General features: G+C 43.4%; 1 protein-coding gene across 10 annotated transcripts in view; it reads right to left on the bottom strand.

The window, feature by feature from the left end:
* Positions 1-18,056, bottom strand: part of MYO9A (myosin IXA) — a 171,260-nt gene that overhangs the window by 135,834 nt on the left and 17,370 nt on the right. For all 10 annotated transcript variants that reach the window (XM_040077720.2, XM_040077724.2, XM_040077722.2 and 7 more), the window contains one exon: positions 2,569-3,490. In XM_040077720.2, the coding sequence (XP_039933654.1) occupies positions 2,569-3,411 (843 nt within the window). In that variant the 5' untranslated portion in view covers positions 3,412-3,490. The remainder of the gene's footprint in view (positions 1-2,568; positions 3,491-18,056) is intronic.

Genomic DNA, 18,056 nt, shown 5'->3' with positions numbered 1-18,056 from the left:
TGCAACCATTCCAAGGAGCACCACTACAACAAAATTTTCCTATTAAATCCCAACAGAGGAAAAAGAAAATCCATAGGATTTAGATCAAATACACTTTAAAAGGACACGCCTGGTCTCAGTACACACCTCAAACTACGTGCAACTAGTGAATGATGTCACCATGTTTAGAGGGCAGTAACAGCTTGTCTTGACAGCCGTCCACAGAAGTCCAATTTGGACAAGACTCAGGAATCGTGTGCAACAAAACAAAATCCTGAACAATAGCCTGAAGCTGTTCAAGAAAGGTAAATTAGGAAAACAGAGAAGCTGCAGAAAAAAAAAATAAAAATCTTAATTTTGCTCCACTTCCTCTCCTGCCGTGTGAGCATGACAGCAAAGGCATTCCCAGGAACAGGAGGTTCCATGCACTTGTCCTGCCAGAGACACTCTTCAAGCAGAGAAAGAGATCAACGGGTCCAAGTGAGCTGTTGGTTGCTCCATTCCCTAAATAAGAAGTCGCAGCACAAAGAGCTGTGTCGCTGCCTCTGAAAGACAAACCTGAGCTGAACACAATCCAATCTTAAACATGCAAAGGGAATGAGGAAGGTGTCTGGAGGAGAGAAGAAGAACAAAGGAAAAGAAGTAAAAAAAAAAATCCCCACGAGTTTGGCATCTAAACTTCCAGAGTTTATTCAAATGATTTCAACCACAACTCAAAAGGTCAAATCTGCAAACGGTTTACAGAGTAACGCAACCCAAAGCTCTGCTCTGAAAGATCCCTTTCTTGGGAAATTCTAGGAAGAGAAGGAAAAGCAGAAACACAGCCACTTATCTTTCAGGCTGCCTGATTTGTGACTATTTGGGACGGGTGCTAGCAGAGCAGAAGAAATTCTGGATCACTCCCACTTTTTCCAAGAGGCCTGGAAGCAGACAAAGCACAACAGCAGCCATCCAGCTGCTGGAGTGAAGGAATGCAAACTTCTGTTCCAACAGCAAAAAAAATATAACAGATATGATTCAGGATTTTTTTTCCCCTCAAAAACAGCTGCAGATCTTGCGAAAGGAAAACAAAAGGCTGGAGTGCATCCCTGCCCTTCACCTCATCCCAACACACACAACTCGCCAGACACTGGGGCTTTGAGCAACCTCAAATAGTGGAAAGGGAACCGAGGAGAGGAATTACAGAGGTGCTTTTTAAAGGAAAAGAAGATTTAAAATTACGAAGGAATTCTTCCCTGTGACGGCGGGGAGGCCCTAGAACAGGTTGCCCAGAAAGCTCCGAGCCCCATTCCTGGAAGTGTTCCAGGTGAGGTTAGACAGAGCTTGGAGCAACCTGGGATAGACGAAGGTGTTGCTGCCCACGGCAGGGCTTGGAATGGGATGGTCCCTTCCAACTCAAACCATTCTCTGAATGGTCCCCAGGAGAAGTGAGTGGCCACCATCAGAGCAGGATTCCCAGCAAACCATTTGTGATGCCTCTCTCCATCCAAGAGCCAAGCAATTAGACGGCATTCCTGAGAAAAACAGAATCAAAGAAAAAAAAAAAAAAACAAAACAAACAATTCCCTCAAACTTCCTTCTACCTTCCCTTTCATGGGGATCTCTCTTCACCTCTGGAAATCTAACCTAGACAGAGATGCTCCCTCTGACGCTGCTAAAGAGAACTATAAAATGACCTTGGTCTAACATGACACATTAAGCAACATATCAAAAACTAAACAGCATGGAAGTGTTTCAAATAAATAACAGGATTGCAGGTGGAATAACAGGACTGGAGGTTGAATGCAATAGTCTTCATACCAGTTTTCTGAAATTAATGTGGTCACCCATGTGGGTCACCACAGTAACCACTATTAATTGCACACTGTGGGAGAGGAGCTGAAGCTGACGCATCACCCATGTGCAGATGGGCTTTAACCAACTAAATTCTAACCAGAAAAGCTGGCAATTCCACGGAAAACCATCTCAAAGACTGGGGAACACTCAAGACAAATTACTTAATGAATGCTGGTACCCCACTTCAGAGTTTCATACCTGAAAAATTGATGGCCCAGTTTATCTAACCTCTAACACACAGGAAGAATCCTCATAAATTAACAGTAAGTGGCCAAATCAAGCACTCATGGTCAGAAAACACAATTTTGACCATTAGAGTTACCTTTGACTTCTTCCCCAGCTCAAAGAACCCGAGTGCACAGAAACCCCATAAATACAATATAATCAATACATTGCGTGCAATGAATTACCTTTCCAAAATACTAGAAAATGGCTACTGATAATTCTCATTTCTATTTTCCCACCGAGAAACCACCGAGATAGACCAGCATTAAGAAACACTTGAGTGAAAACAAAGCATTAACAAATCTGGCAGCAAGCCATCTACTGAACTTTTATTTTTATCCTTCTTTTTTTTTAGAAGCAGGTAGGATTCTATAGGTGGAAACACAACCTCTCACTGCTAACGCTGTTGTCACTTTATTATCAGTATTTAGCAGATAACCCCAGAGTGTCACAATAAAACCCCAATTACTCAGGGTTGGGTTTTTTCACTGCTAAAACATTTCCACACTACTATCGTTTCCATCTTACCTCAAGCACTGGGCCAGCTCCAAGAATAATCTGTTCTACTCCACTGGCAAATCCCTTCTGGCTGAGGGCGGTGAGGTGATGAATCAGAAAGTTGGTGCTCTGTGTCTTTCCTGAGCCGCTCTCTCCCGAAATCACGATGCACTGGTTCTTTTTCCTCTGGAGCATAGCATGGTAAGCCACATCTGCCACAGCATAAATGTGGGGCTCCAGCTTCCCCAGCTGATGGTTATCGTACATCTTGACATACTTGGGGTTATAAATAGGTAGGAACTTGAAGGGATTAATAACAATGAGGATGCTGCCAACGTAGGTGTAGATTTTTTCCTGCTTGAAGCGGTTTCTGAGATTTTCCAGGAGCGTTTTCTCGTTCAGGTCCGGCAGACCACACAAGTCATCGTAGTCCTTCTGCTGGGGCTGGGGCAGGAAGCCGCGCTCCACCATCCTGCGCCGCTCCTCCGTCACCCGCAGCCAGGACTGGAGGCTCCCGTAGTGGATCGAGCCATCCAGGTTCTTCTCCCGCAGCAGGAAGCGATAATCCTCGCTGCTGATGCGGTTCTCCAGCGCCATGCGCGGCCACAGCATCATGCGCTGCACCGGGCAGTCCGTGGGGTTGAGGATCCATTCCTCCCCTCCAAACTCCTTCACTTCGGCCAAGACGTAACATTTTGTTTTCTCGAGCTGGAGTTTGTTGATGAGCGAATCGATCACCTCGGCGGCCGTGGACGTTTTCCTGGCGGCGATGGGGCAGTAGATTGTCCCCTCCGCGATGCTCCCGGGGTAGATGTGCAGCGTGTACTCGCTATCCTCAAAGCGTCGTCTGCCTCCAACATCATTTACACTCATATTGGATCCTTTCCCATCAGTCCCTGTGCTGCATAGTCAGGACTGTGCTGTATCTTGTCAGGTCATCATGTTAGCCAGGCTGAAAAAAAAGCAAAATAAAACCAGATGAGGTGTTATCCTACAAATACCTCAAAGCTGTAGCAGATAAAGGGATTCAACACCCAAATACTGCACACACACAAGGTCCTGCTACTCAGATGTAACTCCTACAGCACCTCAAGCTTTTGCTAATTTTGCCCCCAGTCTGAGGTATCGGAAATATCCTCTGATTTTCAGTAAAAATGTTGTGAGCAACACACCAGACAACCTCCTGAATCAATCTCATGGGTGTGTGGTACTCAGCACCCACAAATTTTAGCTGCTAAAACAAAATGACCATCACCTTCCCCTGCACACCTGGCGCTTGCCACAGATACATTTTTCCACGGTCCTGTGCCAGTGGAGATTAACTCCTTTCCTTCCTGTCCAGGAGATTTTGAACCCGTGGTAACTTATTCAGCAGCACTTTTTCCCCTGCCAAGTCACCCTTTTTCAGAGATGTCCATATCTCACACTGGATACACGTTATTGCAAACAACTCCTTTGCACATTGCACTTTTTATTTCTCTTGTATTGCTTAAAACCAAACAAACCCATATCTCTGGCACTGAAACATCAAATGTGCAGCTGATTTCTCCAACTTCAACACTACAAGAAGATAACACACCGCCAGCAGCCCCAAATAAAAGCAAATCCAGAGTTAAAGGGCCCCAGTACTCCACCAGTTTCTAACCAACTCCAAACGGCCCTGGAAGAGGTTAAGAGTTACTCCAATAGAAAGGCAAAAGAGAACTAGGGAGAAAAGCAGGACCCTCAGAACCAGGATCTGGGCGATCAGGTGGCAGCGACACCTTGTACAGATTAAACTTTACAGGGTGCACATCCTAATGTTATTTGTAATGCTGTGCTTTTTGCTGAGTACTGCCCACTGGAGCAAGACCTCACAACTATGACATTTCCCTCACAGCATCAACAAAATGCTCAAGAAGGGTCAAAAAACATGAAGTCAAAACCCACAAGAGGTTTAGGGAACTTCAGATACATGATGCTGAGAAGAGTATTCAGGCAAAGCATTTCACTGTTCACCCTGTGCCTGCAGTTTCCCCCCAAGTTTGCAGATCCAGGGCCTTCAGTCCAAACACAGTCACCCCCATCTTCTACATCCCCTCCAAGGCTGGGATTTGGAGAATTGTTTCATTTCTGAGGCCCTCAAATGAACAGCACTATTTTCTGCTGTATTGTTTCTCGCTCCAGTATTTCATTAAGTATATTATCCCCAGCCACGCGCACTTCAAAGCACAGAAATTAATATGTCCCAGTGAAATACATCTGGCAGGGATTCACGGCACATTGCTTGGTAGCAGGACATACATTATACACCGGGAAGTGTTCCAGCTGCTTTCCTATGGCTTTACTGCAGGCACAGATGCAACGGGAATGATGTCAGGGAAGTGCTGGGTTGGGCTTGCTCTGTGTAGCCCTGCAACTCCAGCACCAGCTTTTCATCAAGAAGGGGGAACAAACCCCCCATTACACTTAAGCTCGATATCTCCTCACCCAGATTTTACTTCAAAGCTCAGGCCAAGAGGGCTGGCCATTTCTATTGATGCTATCAGAGCATATCCAAGACTGCTGATTCACGTGAGAAGTGCAAACAGGACTTTAAGTTGGTTACCTTGAGCAAACTGACCTTGCCTCCTCCCTCCTGCACACTCAATAAATAAAGCACCAGGCCACTCCACCCCACCCACCCAAACATCTCTAGAGACGTTTACTCTGCATGGAATTGGTGTAACAAACACCTGTGCCTTCTGCATCCAAACCACTTGAATCCAGCAGGGCTGCGAGCCAAGCTCAAACCTCGTGGAGATGCTAAAAGCCTCAGCAACTCTGGGGACACAGAAGAGCCAAGTCCTCCTCACAAAACCACTCAAAGACCAGAAGCTTCTGAGATCAGAAAGCAAGGGGGTGCCACGGGGTTTATTGGTAACAACCCCAAACATGGCTCAGACTATTGAGGGATGTCAAAGCAATGTTAATGAAGTTAATTGGTTGTGGTATCCCATGCCCTGCTGCACATGAGCCTGGCCCTGGCTCAGCATCCAACGCACCTTGTGCGTGCTTCGGCTTTTCCGAAGCATTTTGGAGAAAATAATGCAATGAAATATCCATCCTAAGGCAATTAGCATATGTCAGGGAGAAAGGTTCTCCTACATTCAAGCAGGCTGCTGTATTAGCTATTATATGACTTGAAAAATTAATATTTTTGCATTTACACATAAAAAATTAAATGGGAACATGAAAACAATGACACAGTTTGTATTTTGCCACCCATTAATATGTGCTCTAGGCACTATTTCAATTAAAGGCCTTTCATGCCACGACATGCTTACATTTACAGGTGAACACATAAAAACGATGCTACAACTTCAGTCATTTATACATTTTGCCTATTGCAAACTCCTGGGAACACTGGCCAAAAATTCATGAACTCTGCATGCCTATGAAAGGAAACATTTATGGCATTTTAAGTCAGTACAGAATCACAGAATGGTGTTGAGTTGGAAAAGGTTTTAGAGCTCATTTCATTCCACCCCTGCCATGGCAGAGACACCTTCCACTGTCCCAGGCTGCTCCAAGACCCAATGTCCAGCCTCGTCCTGGACACTGCCAGGGATCCAGGAGCAGCCACAGCTGCTCTGGGCACCCTGTGCCAGGGCCTCACCACCCTCACAGGGAACAATTCCTTCCCAATATCCCATCCATCCCTTCCCTCTGGCAGTGGGAGCCATTCCCTGTGTCCTGTCCCTCCATCCCTTGTCCCAAGTCCCTCTCCAGCTCTCCTGGAGCCCCTCAGGCCCTGCCAGGGGCTCTGAGCTCTCTCTGGAGCTTCTCCTGTCCAGGTGAGCACCCCCAGCTCTCCCAGCCTGGCTCCAGAGCAGAGGGGGTTCCAGACTTCTGACCATATACTTTCAGCCTGGTATTTTCTATATCCTTTTCCATTTTCTGTGTTTGAATGAAGATTCTTCTCAAATTAATCCTGAATGCTGACTTTGCTCATTTTTACTACACTAACATAATTTTATTTCCAACATAAAAAAGCACAATCTCCAAACATAGTTACAAATTAATTATATTACTTGAGCTCTCTTACATAACAAAATCAATTACTATTTCCAAGGGGAAGGCTCAGAGGGTCCTGATAAAACTGACAATAATCATCTCATTATTAGTACGTTGACAGAAAAAGACTAAAGCTTCGACTGCCAATTAGGCTTTGTACAGACACTAACATGTAAACACTGGTTGATTTTTACATTCAATGTGATCTTTTGCTATATGATCACAGTTTAATACATATTCAGAAAGACCAGCCTCAATATGTTCATTCTCAGGGACAGCATTAGCAGCACGTGGCAAAAATCCAAAACAAACTGTCCACTGGAAGCATCCAAACCCGGCATAAATAATCTGTGACAGCTAAAGCCTGAAATCATGCGCAGAGTTTGCCAAATACCGAATGATTTGGAAAAAACAGGGATCAGTATCAGCATTGAGGCTGCTAAAGGGGCAATTCTGGAAGCAAAGTTCACTGAGTTTATTATAACTTTCCCTAACCTGGCAAGGGACTACAGAAACAGGGAAATGTTCTCCCCATTCCAATCCTCAAGGTTCAGTTCTCAGGACAGCCTGGATTTATCCATCCACCAGCACCTCCCAACACACACCGTGCAGGGCAGTAATTCCTGGTATAGATAAACTTATACAATCTGATTAAAAAGCTGCCAATCTAAACACACTTCACTGCTTAATCTGAATCTATGGGCACAAGAGCTCTCTGGATGTTTCTCGTGCAGCAGCCAACAGCCTTGTGCTGCTGGTACCACAAATAACACCTTGGTGACACCAAAACTGACACCAGACCGACGCCTCTGTGCCAGCTACACAGGAGGAATACCCAGGTGGAAGCTCAGCTTCTTGGTTACCACCGCACCATTTCACATGTCAGTTCTTTTCAGAATCTGCATAACACTTAACCCTCTCCTTTTATCATCTTCCTTTTCCATGCTCACTGGGTTTTTCTCTTCCCACTGTACGCTGATGGGAGAGAAGCATAGTTATTGTCACTTAATTACCTGTGTGGACTCCTCTTGAAGAACCTCATGTGCAACTGACAGGAGGTGTTGGTACCCAAAACACAGATATATACACCCAAGTATTGGTGTTGGTAAGGTGCAAGGTGCAAAATTTCTCAAAAATTATTTTGATCCAAAAGAAGGAAAGTTCTGTCACAGAAAAAGTGAGATTTGGAAGCATTACAGAGATTCTTGGAATGGTTTGTTTTGAAAGAGACCTTTAAAGGTCATCTAGCCCAACCCTCCTGCAATGAGCACAAATGTCTTCAACTTGATTTGTAATCACAATTCAAATTTACTTCTTAAAGGATGATAAGCTTGGATGGGGGGAAAAAACACCCAATAGAACTCCAGGATTGTCCACATACAGAAGAAAGGTCTTTTGGCAGAATTTCAGAGCAGTTTATTTGGACTGGGGCACCTAAGCAAGATACCAAAGCAGTGAGACAACTTAAATTAGAACAGAAAATGAAAGCAGAAGTGGAGACACTCCCAGAAGCTCTGCAGCGACACAGGACCCTGCTGGATGTGGCACTGAGCCAAAACAAAACCCCACAGGCACAACAAAGACACAGAGGCAATGGCAGCAGCATCCCAACAACACATCTGACTGTTTCTGGGGGTACTTTCCTATCCCATTAAAATTTTCCATTTGGTTCCTATTCCTCTGAAAGAAAGAAATTCTCCTTTGCTAAACCTGCTCTGTCTTGCTCAGAGTTCAAGGCAAATGTGAGTGAACCTAAAATTTAGCATCCTTCCACTTCCTGCAAACCCAAGTGATTTTTGAGTTAAACCTCCTCAATATCCCCAGTCCAAGTGAGATTTGTAAACTGGGGTCTGCCTGTTATTATCAAGAGCCATGATAAAAGAAATGTCAACCCTTGGTCAGTGTCAACCATCCTGCCTCAAGCAGAAGGGAATATTTCTGCAAGTGAAGATGCCTATAGAGCTAGAGATGCCCACTCAGCCTCCAAGGGGGATTCCCAGAACACAAAAGCAGCAGTGACACAGTGGAACACGATTTACCCTATGTAAATTGTTCCCAAAGACCCACAGTGGAACAAAACAGATTGCAAGTGTTCTCTAAGTTGTTCCTGAGCTCAACAGTTTCCTCCATGACCTGAAAAATTTGAGACAAGTCACACCACAATGGTTTTCCCTGTGTCTTTCAGTTTTATTCAGCACTTTAAGCAACTCTGTCACCTCCTTGTCTGTTCACTCCTATAGTGGAGGATGACACCTGCGTTTCAGTTTGGCACCTGGGAGCTCCTTGCTGACATGCTTACTCCTCCCTTTGAGATGGGCTTGGTTCCCCCATACCTTAATCAGACACTGATATTAAGAAGTCCAAGCATTACATAAAGCACCTCAGTGGACAATAATCACCTCCAGAGCCTGGAATCATCTTGTCTTGGGGTTTTGGTATTTCCCTATGGTATGAGAATCACTCAGTGGTTCCTCTTCTTCTAGAAACTGGAGGTGCGTGAGGATGTTCCTATCCATTACATCCTCATGGATGCACCTCCTGTGAAAATCTCTCAGCTTCCAGAAGACCTTTCAGCTGAGACAAAATGAAAATGGGAAGAAAAAACCCACAGCCAAAAAAAAAAAAAAAAAAAAAAAAAAAGCTGTTGTGAAACTAGTTACTCCTAAAATGTTACAAATGTTTCTGATGAGGGAGGATCTGAAGTAGGATGTGAACAACCACAGAATCATTTATTCTTCCCCTTCAGGTCATAGCACTTTCAGTGCAGGGAACGAACCAGCATCCAAGGAATTAACCTGGGCTATGCAGCTCCTGCCTGCATGATTCCTGCCTCACCAGCTGGAGATGCTACCAAAGGCACAGATCCATCATCTGTGGTGCCAAAGAAATGAAAATTAAATGCAGGAACTACAAGAAGGCTTGGTGAGATCTTGACTGAGGCAGTTGCATGGGAGAAGTGACTTCCACCTTCACTTCTGTCACAGCATCTCTGTGCGATTCTGGGAAAGCCAGATAACTGGTGCAAAGAAAATCCTGCCACGGATCGTTCCTCTTTCTTGAGCTTCAGATTTGAGTCACTGAATCTTGACTTCTGGAAGCACTTCTGTTCTCCCAAAACATGCCCCTACACAGAGAACGGGATCCTCCAGCTGCTCCCTTGGCTTTTTTGCCAGAAATCAACAAAATAGTAATATATATATATATATATATATATATATATATATATATATATATATAAAAAAAAATTAAAAGAAACAAAGGGATTTGCTGGATCGTCTCTCAGGCTGCAATGGTAGCATCTGTTGAACTTAATTTGCTGCTCCCATATTCCCTATATGACTAATGAGAACTGTCAGTGAATGGCAAGGATTAACAAAAAGGCAGAGACTAAGGAAGAGCCTGGTGTATCCTGAGTGTTTTGAGTCCTGCAGGGAAACAAATCCTTGCTACATGTTGTTTTGCTGCTTCTACTGATTAATGAAGTAGTCAGTGGTCAGAGGTGGGACAGCCCTGTTCCAAACACCCTGAAAAATCCATCTTGTATAAAACTGATAGAATTACATTTATAGCCCCTTCTGGGTTTTCTGGATTAACTCCAGGCTCCAACATCATTTTCAGACACAGCATCCCACACCAACACAGCAATTCTGTTCACATGAACAGCTAAAATATCTGATTTTCCAACCTTACTGATTGGATTTGCTCCTTGCAGGTGGACACAGAGCAGTTCAGCCTCTGGAAACCTGACTGGAAACAAATCTGGAGTTGATATCCTGAACACACAGATCACTGTCAAACCCCACGGTGATGCAGGCGCAGAGCAGAGCCAGTGAGTGCAGAGACAGCTGCAGAAACTGTAAATGGACTCAGGAGCTCCCTTTTAGCTCTACAACCATGTGCCCAGCTATTTATATTTTAGTTTGCAGCTAAAATTTCACATCTAGAGCCTGAAAACCAGCAGCACTTAAAATAAAAACATTTTTGAAGCTGTTAAAAATTAAGGATTTGAAGTGCGAGCGATGTTGCCAAGGTCTAAAGAAATTCACACTGAGGAGCATCTTCCAGCCCCAAAATAGCTGCAGAAAATACCTTTTGAGAACTCAGGAATTACACCAGCGTTAAGGACGAGGTGCTTCTATCCTAGAGGAGCTCAAGAGCTTCAGAGAACAAAACCTGGGGAAATCAAGGGAACCTTCTCCTCCTAACGCAGTGCTGCAGGTGGTAGGAGCAGCGTGAGAACTGTCATGCTGAAAAGGAAGCTCACTGAAGGATGTGGAAGCACTCCAGGACTACTTCCAGCTCCAACAAGCACCACACTTGAGATAACAGCTGAGCAGAAGGCAGAAAGATTTACAGAAGCACCAAGAACTGCACAAGTACATTGTGCTGGCCTCTAAATGCCACCGAATTGCTGCATTAGGAAGTTTCCAAAAATAACAGAAATAAAGGGCAGCTCATCTAAAAAAAAAAAAAAATTATCACCAAGAAATTATTTCTCACCTTTATGATAAAATGGCAGAGTATTTTGAATATTGCCATATAAATATATATTGATCTATATCACCTACATATATTAGTAGTTAGATAAATATCAGTATATAGATCCATGCCAAAGGATGCTGTTGGGTTAAAGAATTGTGTCCTCAACATTCTCTGTCCTTGGGGAACTCAGCCCACTTCCAGCACAAGCCAAGACAAACACTGACACCTCTTAGCCTTGCTTATTGTGGAGTCAGGACACAGGAAAATAAACATTAAATCACTATGGAAGTGACGGTACCTGCGCTGTATTTCCCTAAAAATATAAAATTAGGGACAATTTGCATAACTGAATGTCACTATGCTATTTTTGAATACTGGGTCAAATAATAATTAATAATTTCAGATGTTTTTCCTGTAGTCTTAGGAGCTTTGAAGTTATTATGAAGAAGATAATTTAGCTTAGGAGCAAAGTCAAATTGAAGTGCAAGAGCGCCAGGAGAAGATGTAATAATACAGTTACTGATGTTCTCCCTTTCCTTGTTTTATGGAGGATTATGGACCATGACTGATAGCGAGGAAGGGATGGTTTTAAAGCCTTCTCACAGAACGCTCTATTTGGCAAACAGTCCATTTCAAATAAAACTTTCCAGAGTTCCCTACACAATTTTATTGCATTTCACAAGAATTATTATCTGTGACCTACCAACACAGACCCACGAGCTTTCTCTCCTGCCAAGACGATTCCAACTTTCCTCCTGATAGGACATTTACTGCTCAGCATCAAAATGAACCATGCAAATTAACTCTGGCTGGGCAGCAGACAAATCCCATTTTTTCCCATTTTAGGTAGAACATACCTGTTAATGAAGGAGAGTTTAAAAGGCCAGCTCTCCAGTTTTGCAGCTTGGTCTCCCTACTTCTTAAGCAACACTACAATCCAGCTTTACTCAAGAATCTGAATAGGAATAGAATTATTTTTGGGAGTCCATGATCTTACAGCGCCATGTGCCCCTGCAGCTGCTGGTTTCTTCTGCTGCAAGTCTGAATTTTCCCAACAAAATAACTGAAGCACCCACTCCAGCCCACCCTCATTCATCTAAACCCTCCTTAAACAAAGGCAACCCTCAACTAACTTGACCCTTCAGCTGCCTCTCGTCCTTGCACCTCCTTCCCGTTTTCCATGGGCGATGAAATCATTTCCCCACAGAGAATCATCTTCTCTGCACTCAATGAAGGTCAGCCCTCGGCAGCAGGAGCTGCAGCATCATCAGGAAATCAAGAGACTGCTCCTGGCTGGATTTAGTTTCATACTAAGTAAGAGGTGATGCCATTTGTTATCTGTCTCCTCTCCATGTTCAGTGTCTCAAACAGCTTAGTGATATTTAATAATCTAAAAACTTTATCAGAATAATAAAAATAACTTATTCATAATTGATACATTGCAGGGATTTGACCTCTGTAGCCAGACTGTACAGGTACCTTCCACTCCTTTAAACCAACCAGCTCAAAATCCTCCAAAGTTAGTTTTCTTTTCAGTGTAGAACTACTGAAAATCTGTAGCACCGACATGAAAGCATCCTGGTTCATGCAGGAGTGAGATTCTATTGTCCAGAGACTGATTTAAGGCTCATAGTAACCTACAGATTCTCTGTACATCTCATGCAGCACAAGGAATAGATCTTAGCGCAGTAACAACTGCGCTGTCAAAGATTAAAGGGAAAAGAATATTAAAACTGCAATGCCAGATCTAGCTTAGTTACCTTACAAAGGGAAAAAAAATACAAAACCCACAAAAAAAAACACCCAAAAAAAAAAAAAAAAAAAAAACAAAAAAAAAAAAAAAAAAAAAAAAACCAAAACAAACACCAAACAGGATGAGTCATACTTTAAACAAGACTTTCAGCAACTAGTTCACAGGAAAAAAAAAGGATTTTTCCTCTAAAGGCCATATTTATAAAAAATATTCAGCCCACAGATGATGATAATTTACAAGCAAGAGCAGGAATAGGATGCTGGATTTAAATGAACCACAAACCAATATATTCTATCTGAAAATTAAACTGTCAGGCAAATGCCACAGCACAAGAGTGGCTTTTAAACTCGAGGAAGAGTGTTCTGCAAGCATCAGGACTTGAAACCAAAAACAAAAGCCGCCCCACAATGCGAGAAATACTAAAAAAATCCCTTGAATTAGAGCTGACAGCTCCACTAAAAATAGTTCTTGGCAGCTACCTGAAACACAGGCTTTGTAGTTCTTTGAAAACATTGATATCAGACAGAGAAAAAAAACAAAAAAAAAAACAAAAAAAAAAGAAAAGCAGGAGCTAATCAAGTATTTAATTGAAATATTTCCCTTGTCCCAAGTCCCTCTCGTCCTTCTTCTGGAGCCCCTTCAGGCCCTGCCAGGGGCTCTGAGCTCTCCCTGGGGCTTCTCCTCTCCAGGTGAGCACGCCCAGCTCTCCCAGCCTGGCTCCAGAGGGGCTCCAGCCCTCAGAGCATCCCATGGCCTCCTCTGGGCTCTCTCCAGCAGCTCCACGTCCTGCTGCTGTTGGAGGCAGCTCTGCAGGTGGGGTCTCGGCTGAGCAAAACTTGAAGCCCTGGACAAGCAAAATTCAGCTCCTCCTTAAGGTCCTCATGTTATTTCTTTTCCTGATGGAGCAGGTACACTGCCTGGAAGCTATAGAAATACAGAGATGTTTGATGACCAGCATCAGGGAGCCAATACATCCATTAGGAATGTCGTAACTCACCTTTTCAAATTAAATAAGCAGTAAATTATCAAGGGTCTACGTCAGATGCTCTGACTCAGCATTCTGCTGAAATAAACTTGGATTTTATCGTGTCTCTGGGTTATTTACAGCTGTTTCTGGGGTTTCCCACACCTTGTGCTAATTGTATATCACTGACAGGATTAGGAGGAAAGCATCCCTGATTTTCAAACCCCCAGGTACATCCCTACAGTGACCCAACACAAAGAAGGCCAGGCAGAACCTACAAGCAGGGACTAAGATGACACTGGGGAACAAAGACATACACAGATTTTGCATTTCATTTGAATCTCTCCTGTTTGGGGCAAAAGCTGGAACAATATCACAGCTGGGATCAGGATTTCATCCTGCACTTGGGTAAGAGCTTCCACCTCTACCAGTCAAGCTACAGCTCAACAAAGACTTGGGGAGCAGACAAATGTGGCTGTAGAGAAAATTCAAAAGCACATTATGGAAAATAAAATTATTTTATAAATCACTGAATATATCCAATAAGGTAGCAATTAAATCAATTGAGATAACAGTCTGTATCTCATTATGCTCTCTGGGAAAAAAAAAAAACCATCTCATCTGGAAGCTGAAGATCTGGTTTCTTGAGAGACCAAGGAGCAAAAATCAAAATATTCACTGGACTGGCAGTAGAATGATTTCAATGCTTCACTGAGCACAAGTTAAACCTGAGCATATGTAAACCAGCACGATGGATTTGCTTTTTATCAGTACTTTCATGTGTCCTCCTTTGTCTTTAGGACTATTTTTCCACCCAGAGTATCATGTAGGGGGAGACCTTCTCAATTTTTTTCCATTAGCAGGCATGACTTTTCATTAGGATAGAGCACTGCCATGAAAAAGAAATTCTGATCTGGTCCATCCTCAAAAAGGGAAGATTAAAACAAAGGGAAAACAAATGGTCCCAGAGCATAGAGCACAGAGAGAGGTCAGGCACCCTCAGACTGATGAAGAAATTAGATGACAGATTGCAGCAGCCCAGTATTAAACATCACCAAGATAATTCCCCATCCCAAGCAGAACCATCACGGGGAGAAAGAGAAGCTCCTCTAAGCCAGGTCTGCCAGACTGCTGCTCTGACATCTGTTCCTGCATTTGCTGCCGGCCGCTCCCAAAGCGGCTCCGGTGACGGATTTGCCCTAATTGCAGGCGGCGGATAATCGCCCTTATCCTGAAACGGGGTGCCCAGTGCAATGTGAAAACATCTCCTTTCCCACTCCTGCGCTCACTTCCTACAAAACCTGTTCTAAATCTAAGGCCTCCCGGGGGATACCTTGGCTTTGAACATGTCTGAGGTGATTCCGTAATTATAGGAGTATAAGCTTTGGTTACTGGGTTGTTCCCAGAGAAAGTCATTGGGCCCTCTTGCCTTTTACTTTCCACCACTTGCCAACCTGTCCATCCTAATTTTTCTCTTCCATGTTCAAGCAAAAGCACAGGCACCTCCTTCCCACAAAACACACAGAGGGCTCCCTATCTTAGTGCAGAAAGCCATCGATTACACCTGACACAGGAGGTGAGATACACACATCCCTCCAAAAACTGCACACTTGGGTTTTAGGCCTCTTCCTTAATAAAAAATATTAACTGTATTTTATATTCTTTCTGTGCCATCAGTACAGAAAAAGACAATTCCGCAGTGAGCAAACTCACAGTGAAGAATTGGTTATAAACACAATCCTTATGTTTCTTGAAGCTCTTTAAAAATTATTACGAGCAACCAAATAGCTTCCACAAACTTGAAGCAATTCCTAAACCTGGCATCCCCACCCTTGGGAAGGGACAGGACACAGCTAAGGTCAGCCATGAGTTATGTGCAGAAACTGAAATGCGATGCTGATCCTGGTGGAACAGGCTCAGGTGACACAAGGGCTCCATTTCCACCTTTTATTTACATGAAGGACAACTGAGATGAGAACGACAGGCTCTCCAGATAGCCAGATCTTGATGGTTTTCCATGAGCACATCTTCACTTAAAAAAATATATGGATTTCTGCAATACGTTTAGGAGAATCCAAGACTGATCACAAAAGAGAATCCATACTTTCAGCCACACTAAAATACGATATTATATCACAAACCTCTCCCCGAAGTTCACAAGCACCTTCCAAAATCCCGCCTAAAAATACTACGCCATTTACTTTTCTCAAGCCATGAAATCTTTCATATTCATCACATTGCAAGTGTTCCAGATGAAATATTTCCAGTCCTGTTCATGTGTCTTATCTTTTTTATACTCAAAGGATTTATTTCAAAACATTCATCTCCCCAGCTACCAACACACCTCTGAGCTCCCCAGGAATCATTTTATGTAAAAAGCAGAAGTTTGGGGAGGGGGCCAGTAAATCCTTTTAACCAAACGCTTTCAGATTATGGCAAATTATTCCACTGGCACAAAGCCAGCACAACTCTCCACAGCAGAAAAAGAGGTCGGGCAAATCCAATAACGAGTATTTAAAAAGACAAGTCAACATTCAATTTTCTCGCTGGAGGCAAAGCAAGGTCATTATGGAACAGGGAGGGGTGAGGGGTGAAAAGGAGATTCAGCAATAAAATAATAAAAAGAAACCCCAGAATATTCAACCTATTGGGTTTTGGAATTACTTCCAGTCCATTTCACCGGCAGAATTAGAAACATTAGGACAGCAGGCTGCCATAACAGACAGGTGCCTGGGGCCATGACATGCAACAATCCATCCCCTCCCTCCCCTCACCCCGAAGCCAACAGCCATCGGAGAGTCTGGAGCAGATGCCACCTCTCAGTTCTCATCAGCCACGGGAAGACGCAGCACGGGTCCGACATGCCCAGAGCTCCCGGGATTAGCTGCTGCCATGAGCACGGTGGGAAGAATGTGCAGGTGTGTCACCCCTGTAAATTTCAAAATACACTAAGGAAAAATTCAAAGCTACCTAAAAAGGAATTTACGACACAGGGATCTCAGCAGAAAAGTTTGGAGGACTTGGTCTGTCAGATGAATGCCAGGTTATTGCTCGTTGTTCAGACAAGACCAAAATAGACCTGATTTCTTTACCATCCCTGGCATTTTCACAGTGTCTGTATTAGTTTGGGGGTTTTTTGAGACATAAAATGATATGAAATGTCCTTTCTGTTCACAATAGGCCAATCCTCATGTACTACCCTATAAAATTCTGTCCCCAGTATACCGAATCCACATGTATGGTGAGCACAGGAATCACAGACCACAATTCAGACCAGAAACCTGAGATTTAACTCACTTTCTAGGACAGAAAACTTGTGTTCTACCCTGTGCTGTCTTTCATCCTCAGTCAAAAGTCCCCTCCTGCAGAAAACCAGCCTAGGATTGTTTATCCTTGTCTATATCCTGGCTGCAGGCAGAAAGCAGACCAAAGTCTCCCAGACATTTAAGTACATAAATGTGTTTGTGCTGTCAGTGTTTAGGGTCTGACAGACATAGAGTTCATTCTACACCTGCCTGTTCTTGCTGACTTTACACCTGAGCCTCAGGGATTTTCCACTTTCCTTGAGCCTGTCCAATGAAGTCTGTGGTAAAACTCATCAGCAATTTGACTTAAACATCCTCAACCCTGACCTTTAAAGGATGATGAGGTTTGAAGGGTAATTTTTTAATGGATGATGACTTTTGGTTGTTGCCCTTTTTAAAACATGTTTCTCTGAAATAGAGGTTTGGGGATTTTTTTTTTAGTTTTATTTATTTTCATGAAGAGTGAAAGACAAGACCAAGTTCCTTGTCCTCGCAATCCATAACCTGCTGGTTTGGGATTCCCCCCATCAGAAGTCACCCCAGGCTCTCATGTTGCCATGAGGAAAGTACATGCTGCATCTCCATCTTCCAAACTGCTACTGATTTATCATCCAACCATCAACATCCCTTCTTTGCAAGTTTTCCTTTATCACTTTCATCCCTGTATCACTTAGATCCCAGCCACAGTCCTGAAATCAACTGAGCAGAGACTTCAGCTTCAATAGCCTAAAATACAGCAATAGATTTAATGGAACATAGCTGCTCCCAGCAATCAGAGAATCCCAGAATTGCTTGGGTTGGAAAGGACATTGGAGATCATCTAATTCCAACCCCAACACAGGCAGGGACACCATGCATTTCACACCACCCCTTTTTAATTGTTCAGTCTCTTTATAATGCCAATTATCAGCAAACATATTTTCAAAACATTTCTTCTCTCCTCTACATACTACAACCATGAATTTGACAGAGGAGGTAC

Source organism: Hirundo rustica, chromosome 13 (genome assembly GCF_015227805.2).
Source record: "Hirundo rustica isolate bHirRus1 chromosome 13, bHirRus1.pri.v3, whole genome shotgun sequence".
NCBI lineage: Eukaryota > Metazoa > Chordata > Aves > Passeriformes > Hirundinidae > Hirundo > Hirundo rustica.
The sequence above is the reverse complement of the archived record's forward strand: the minus strand, read 5'-3'. Positions and strand labels throughout refer to the sequence as shown.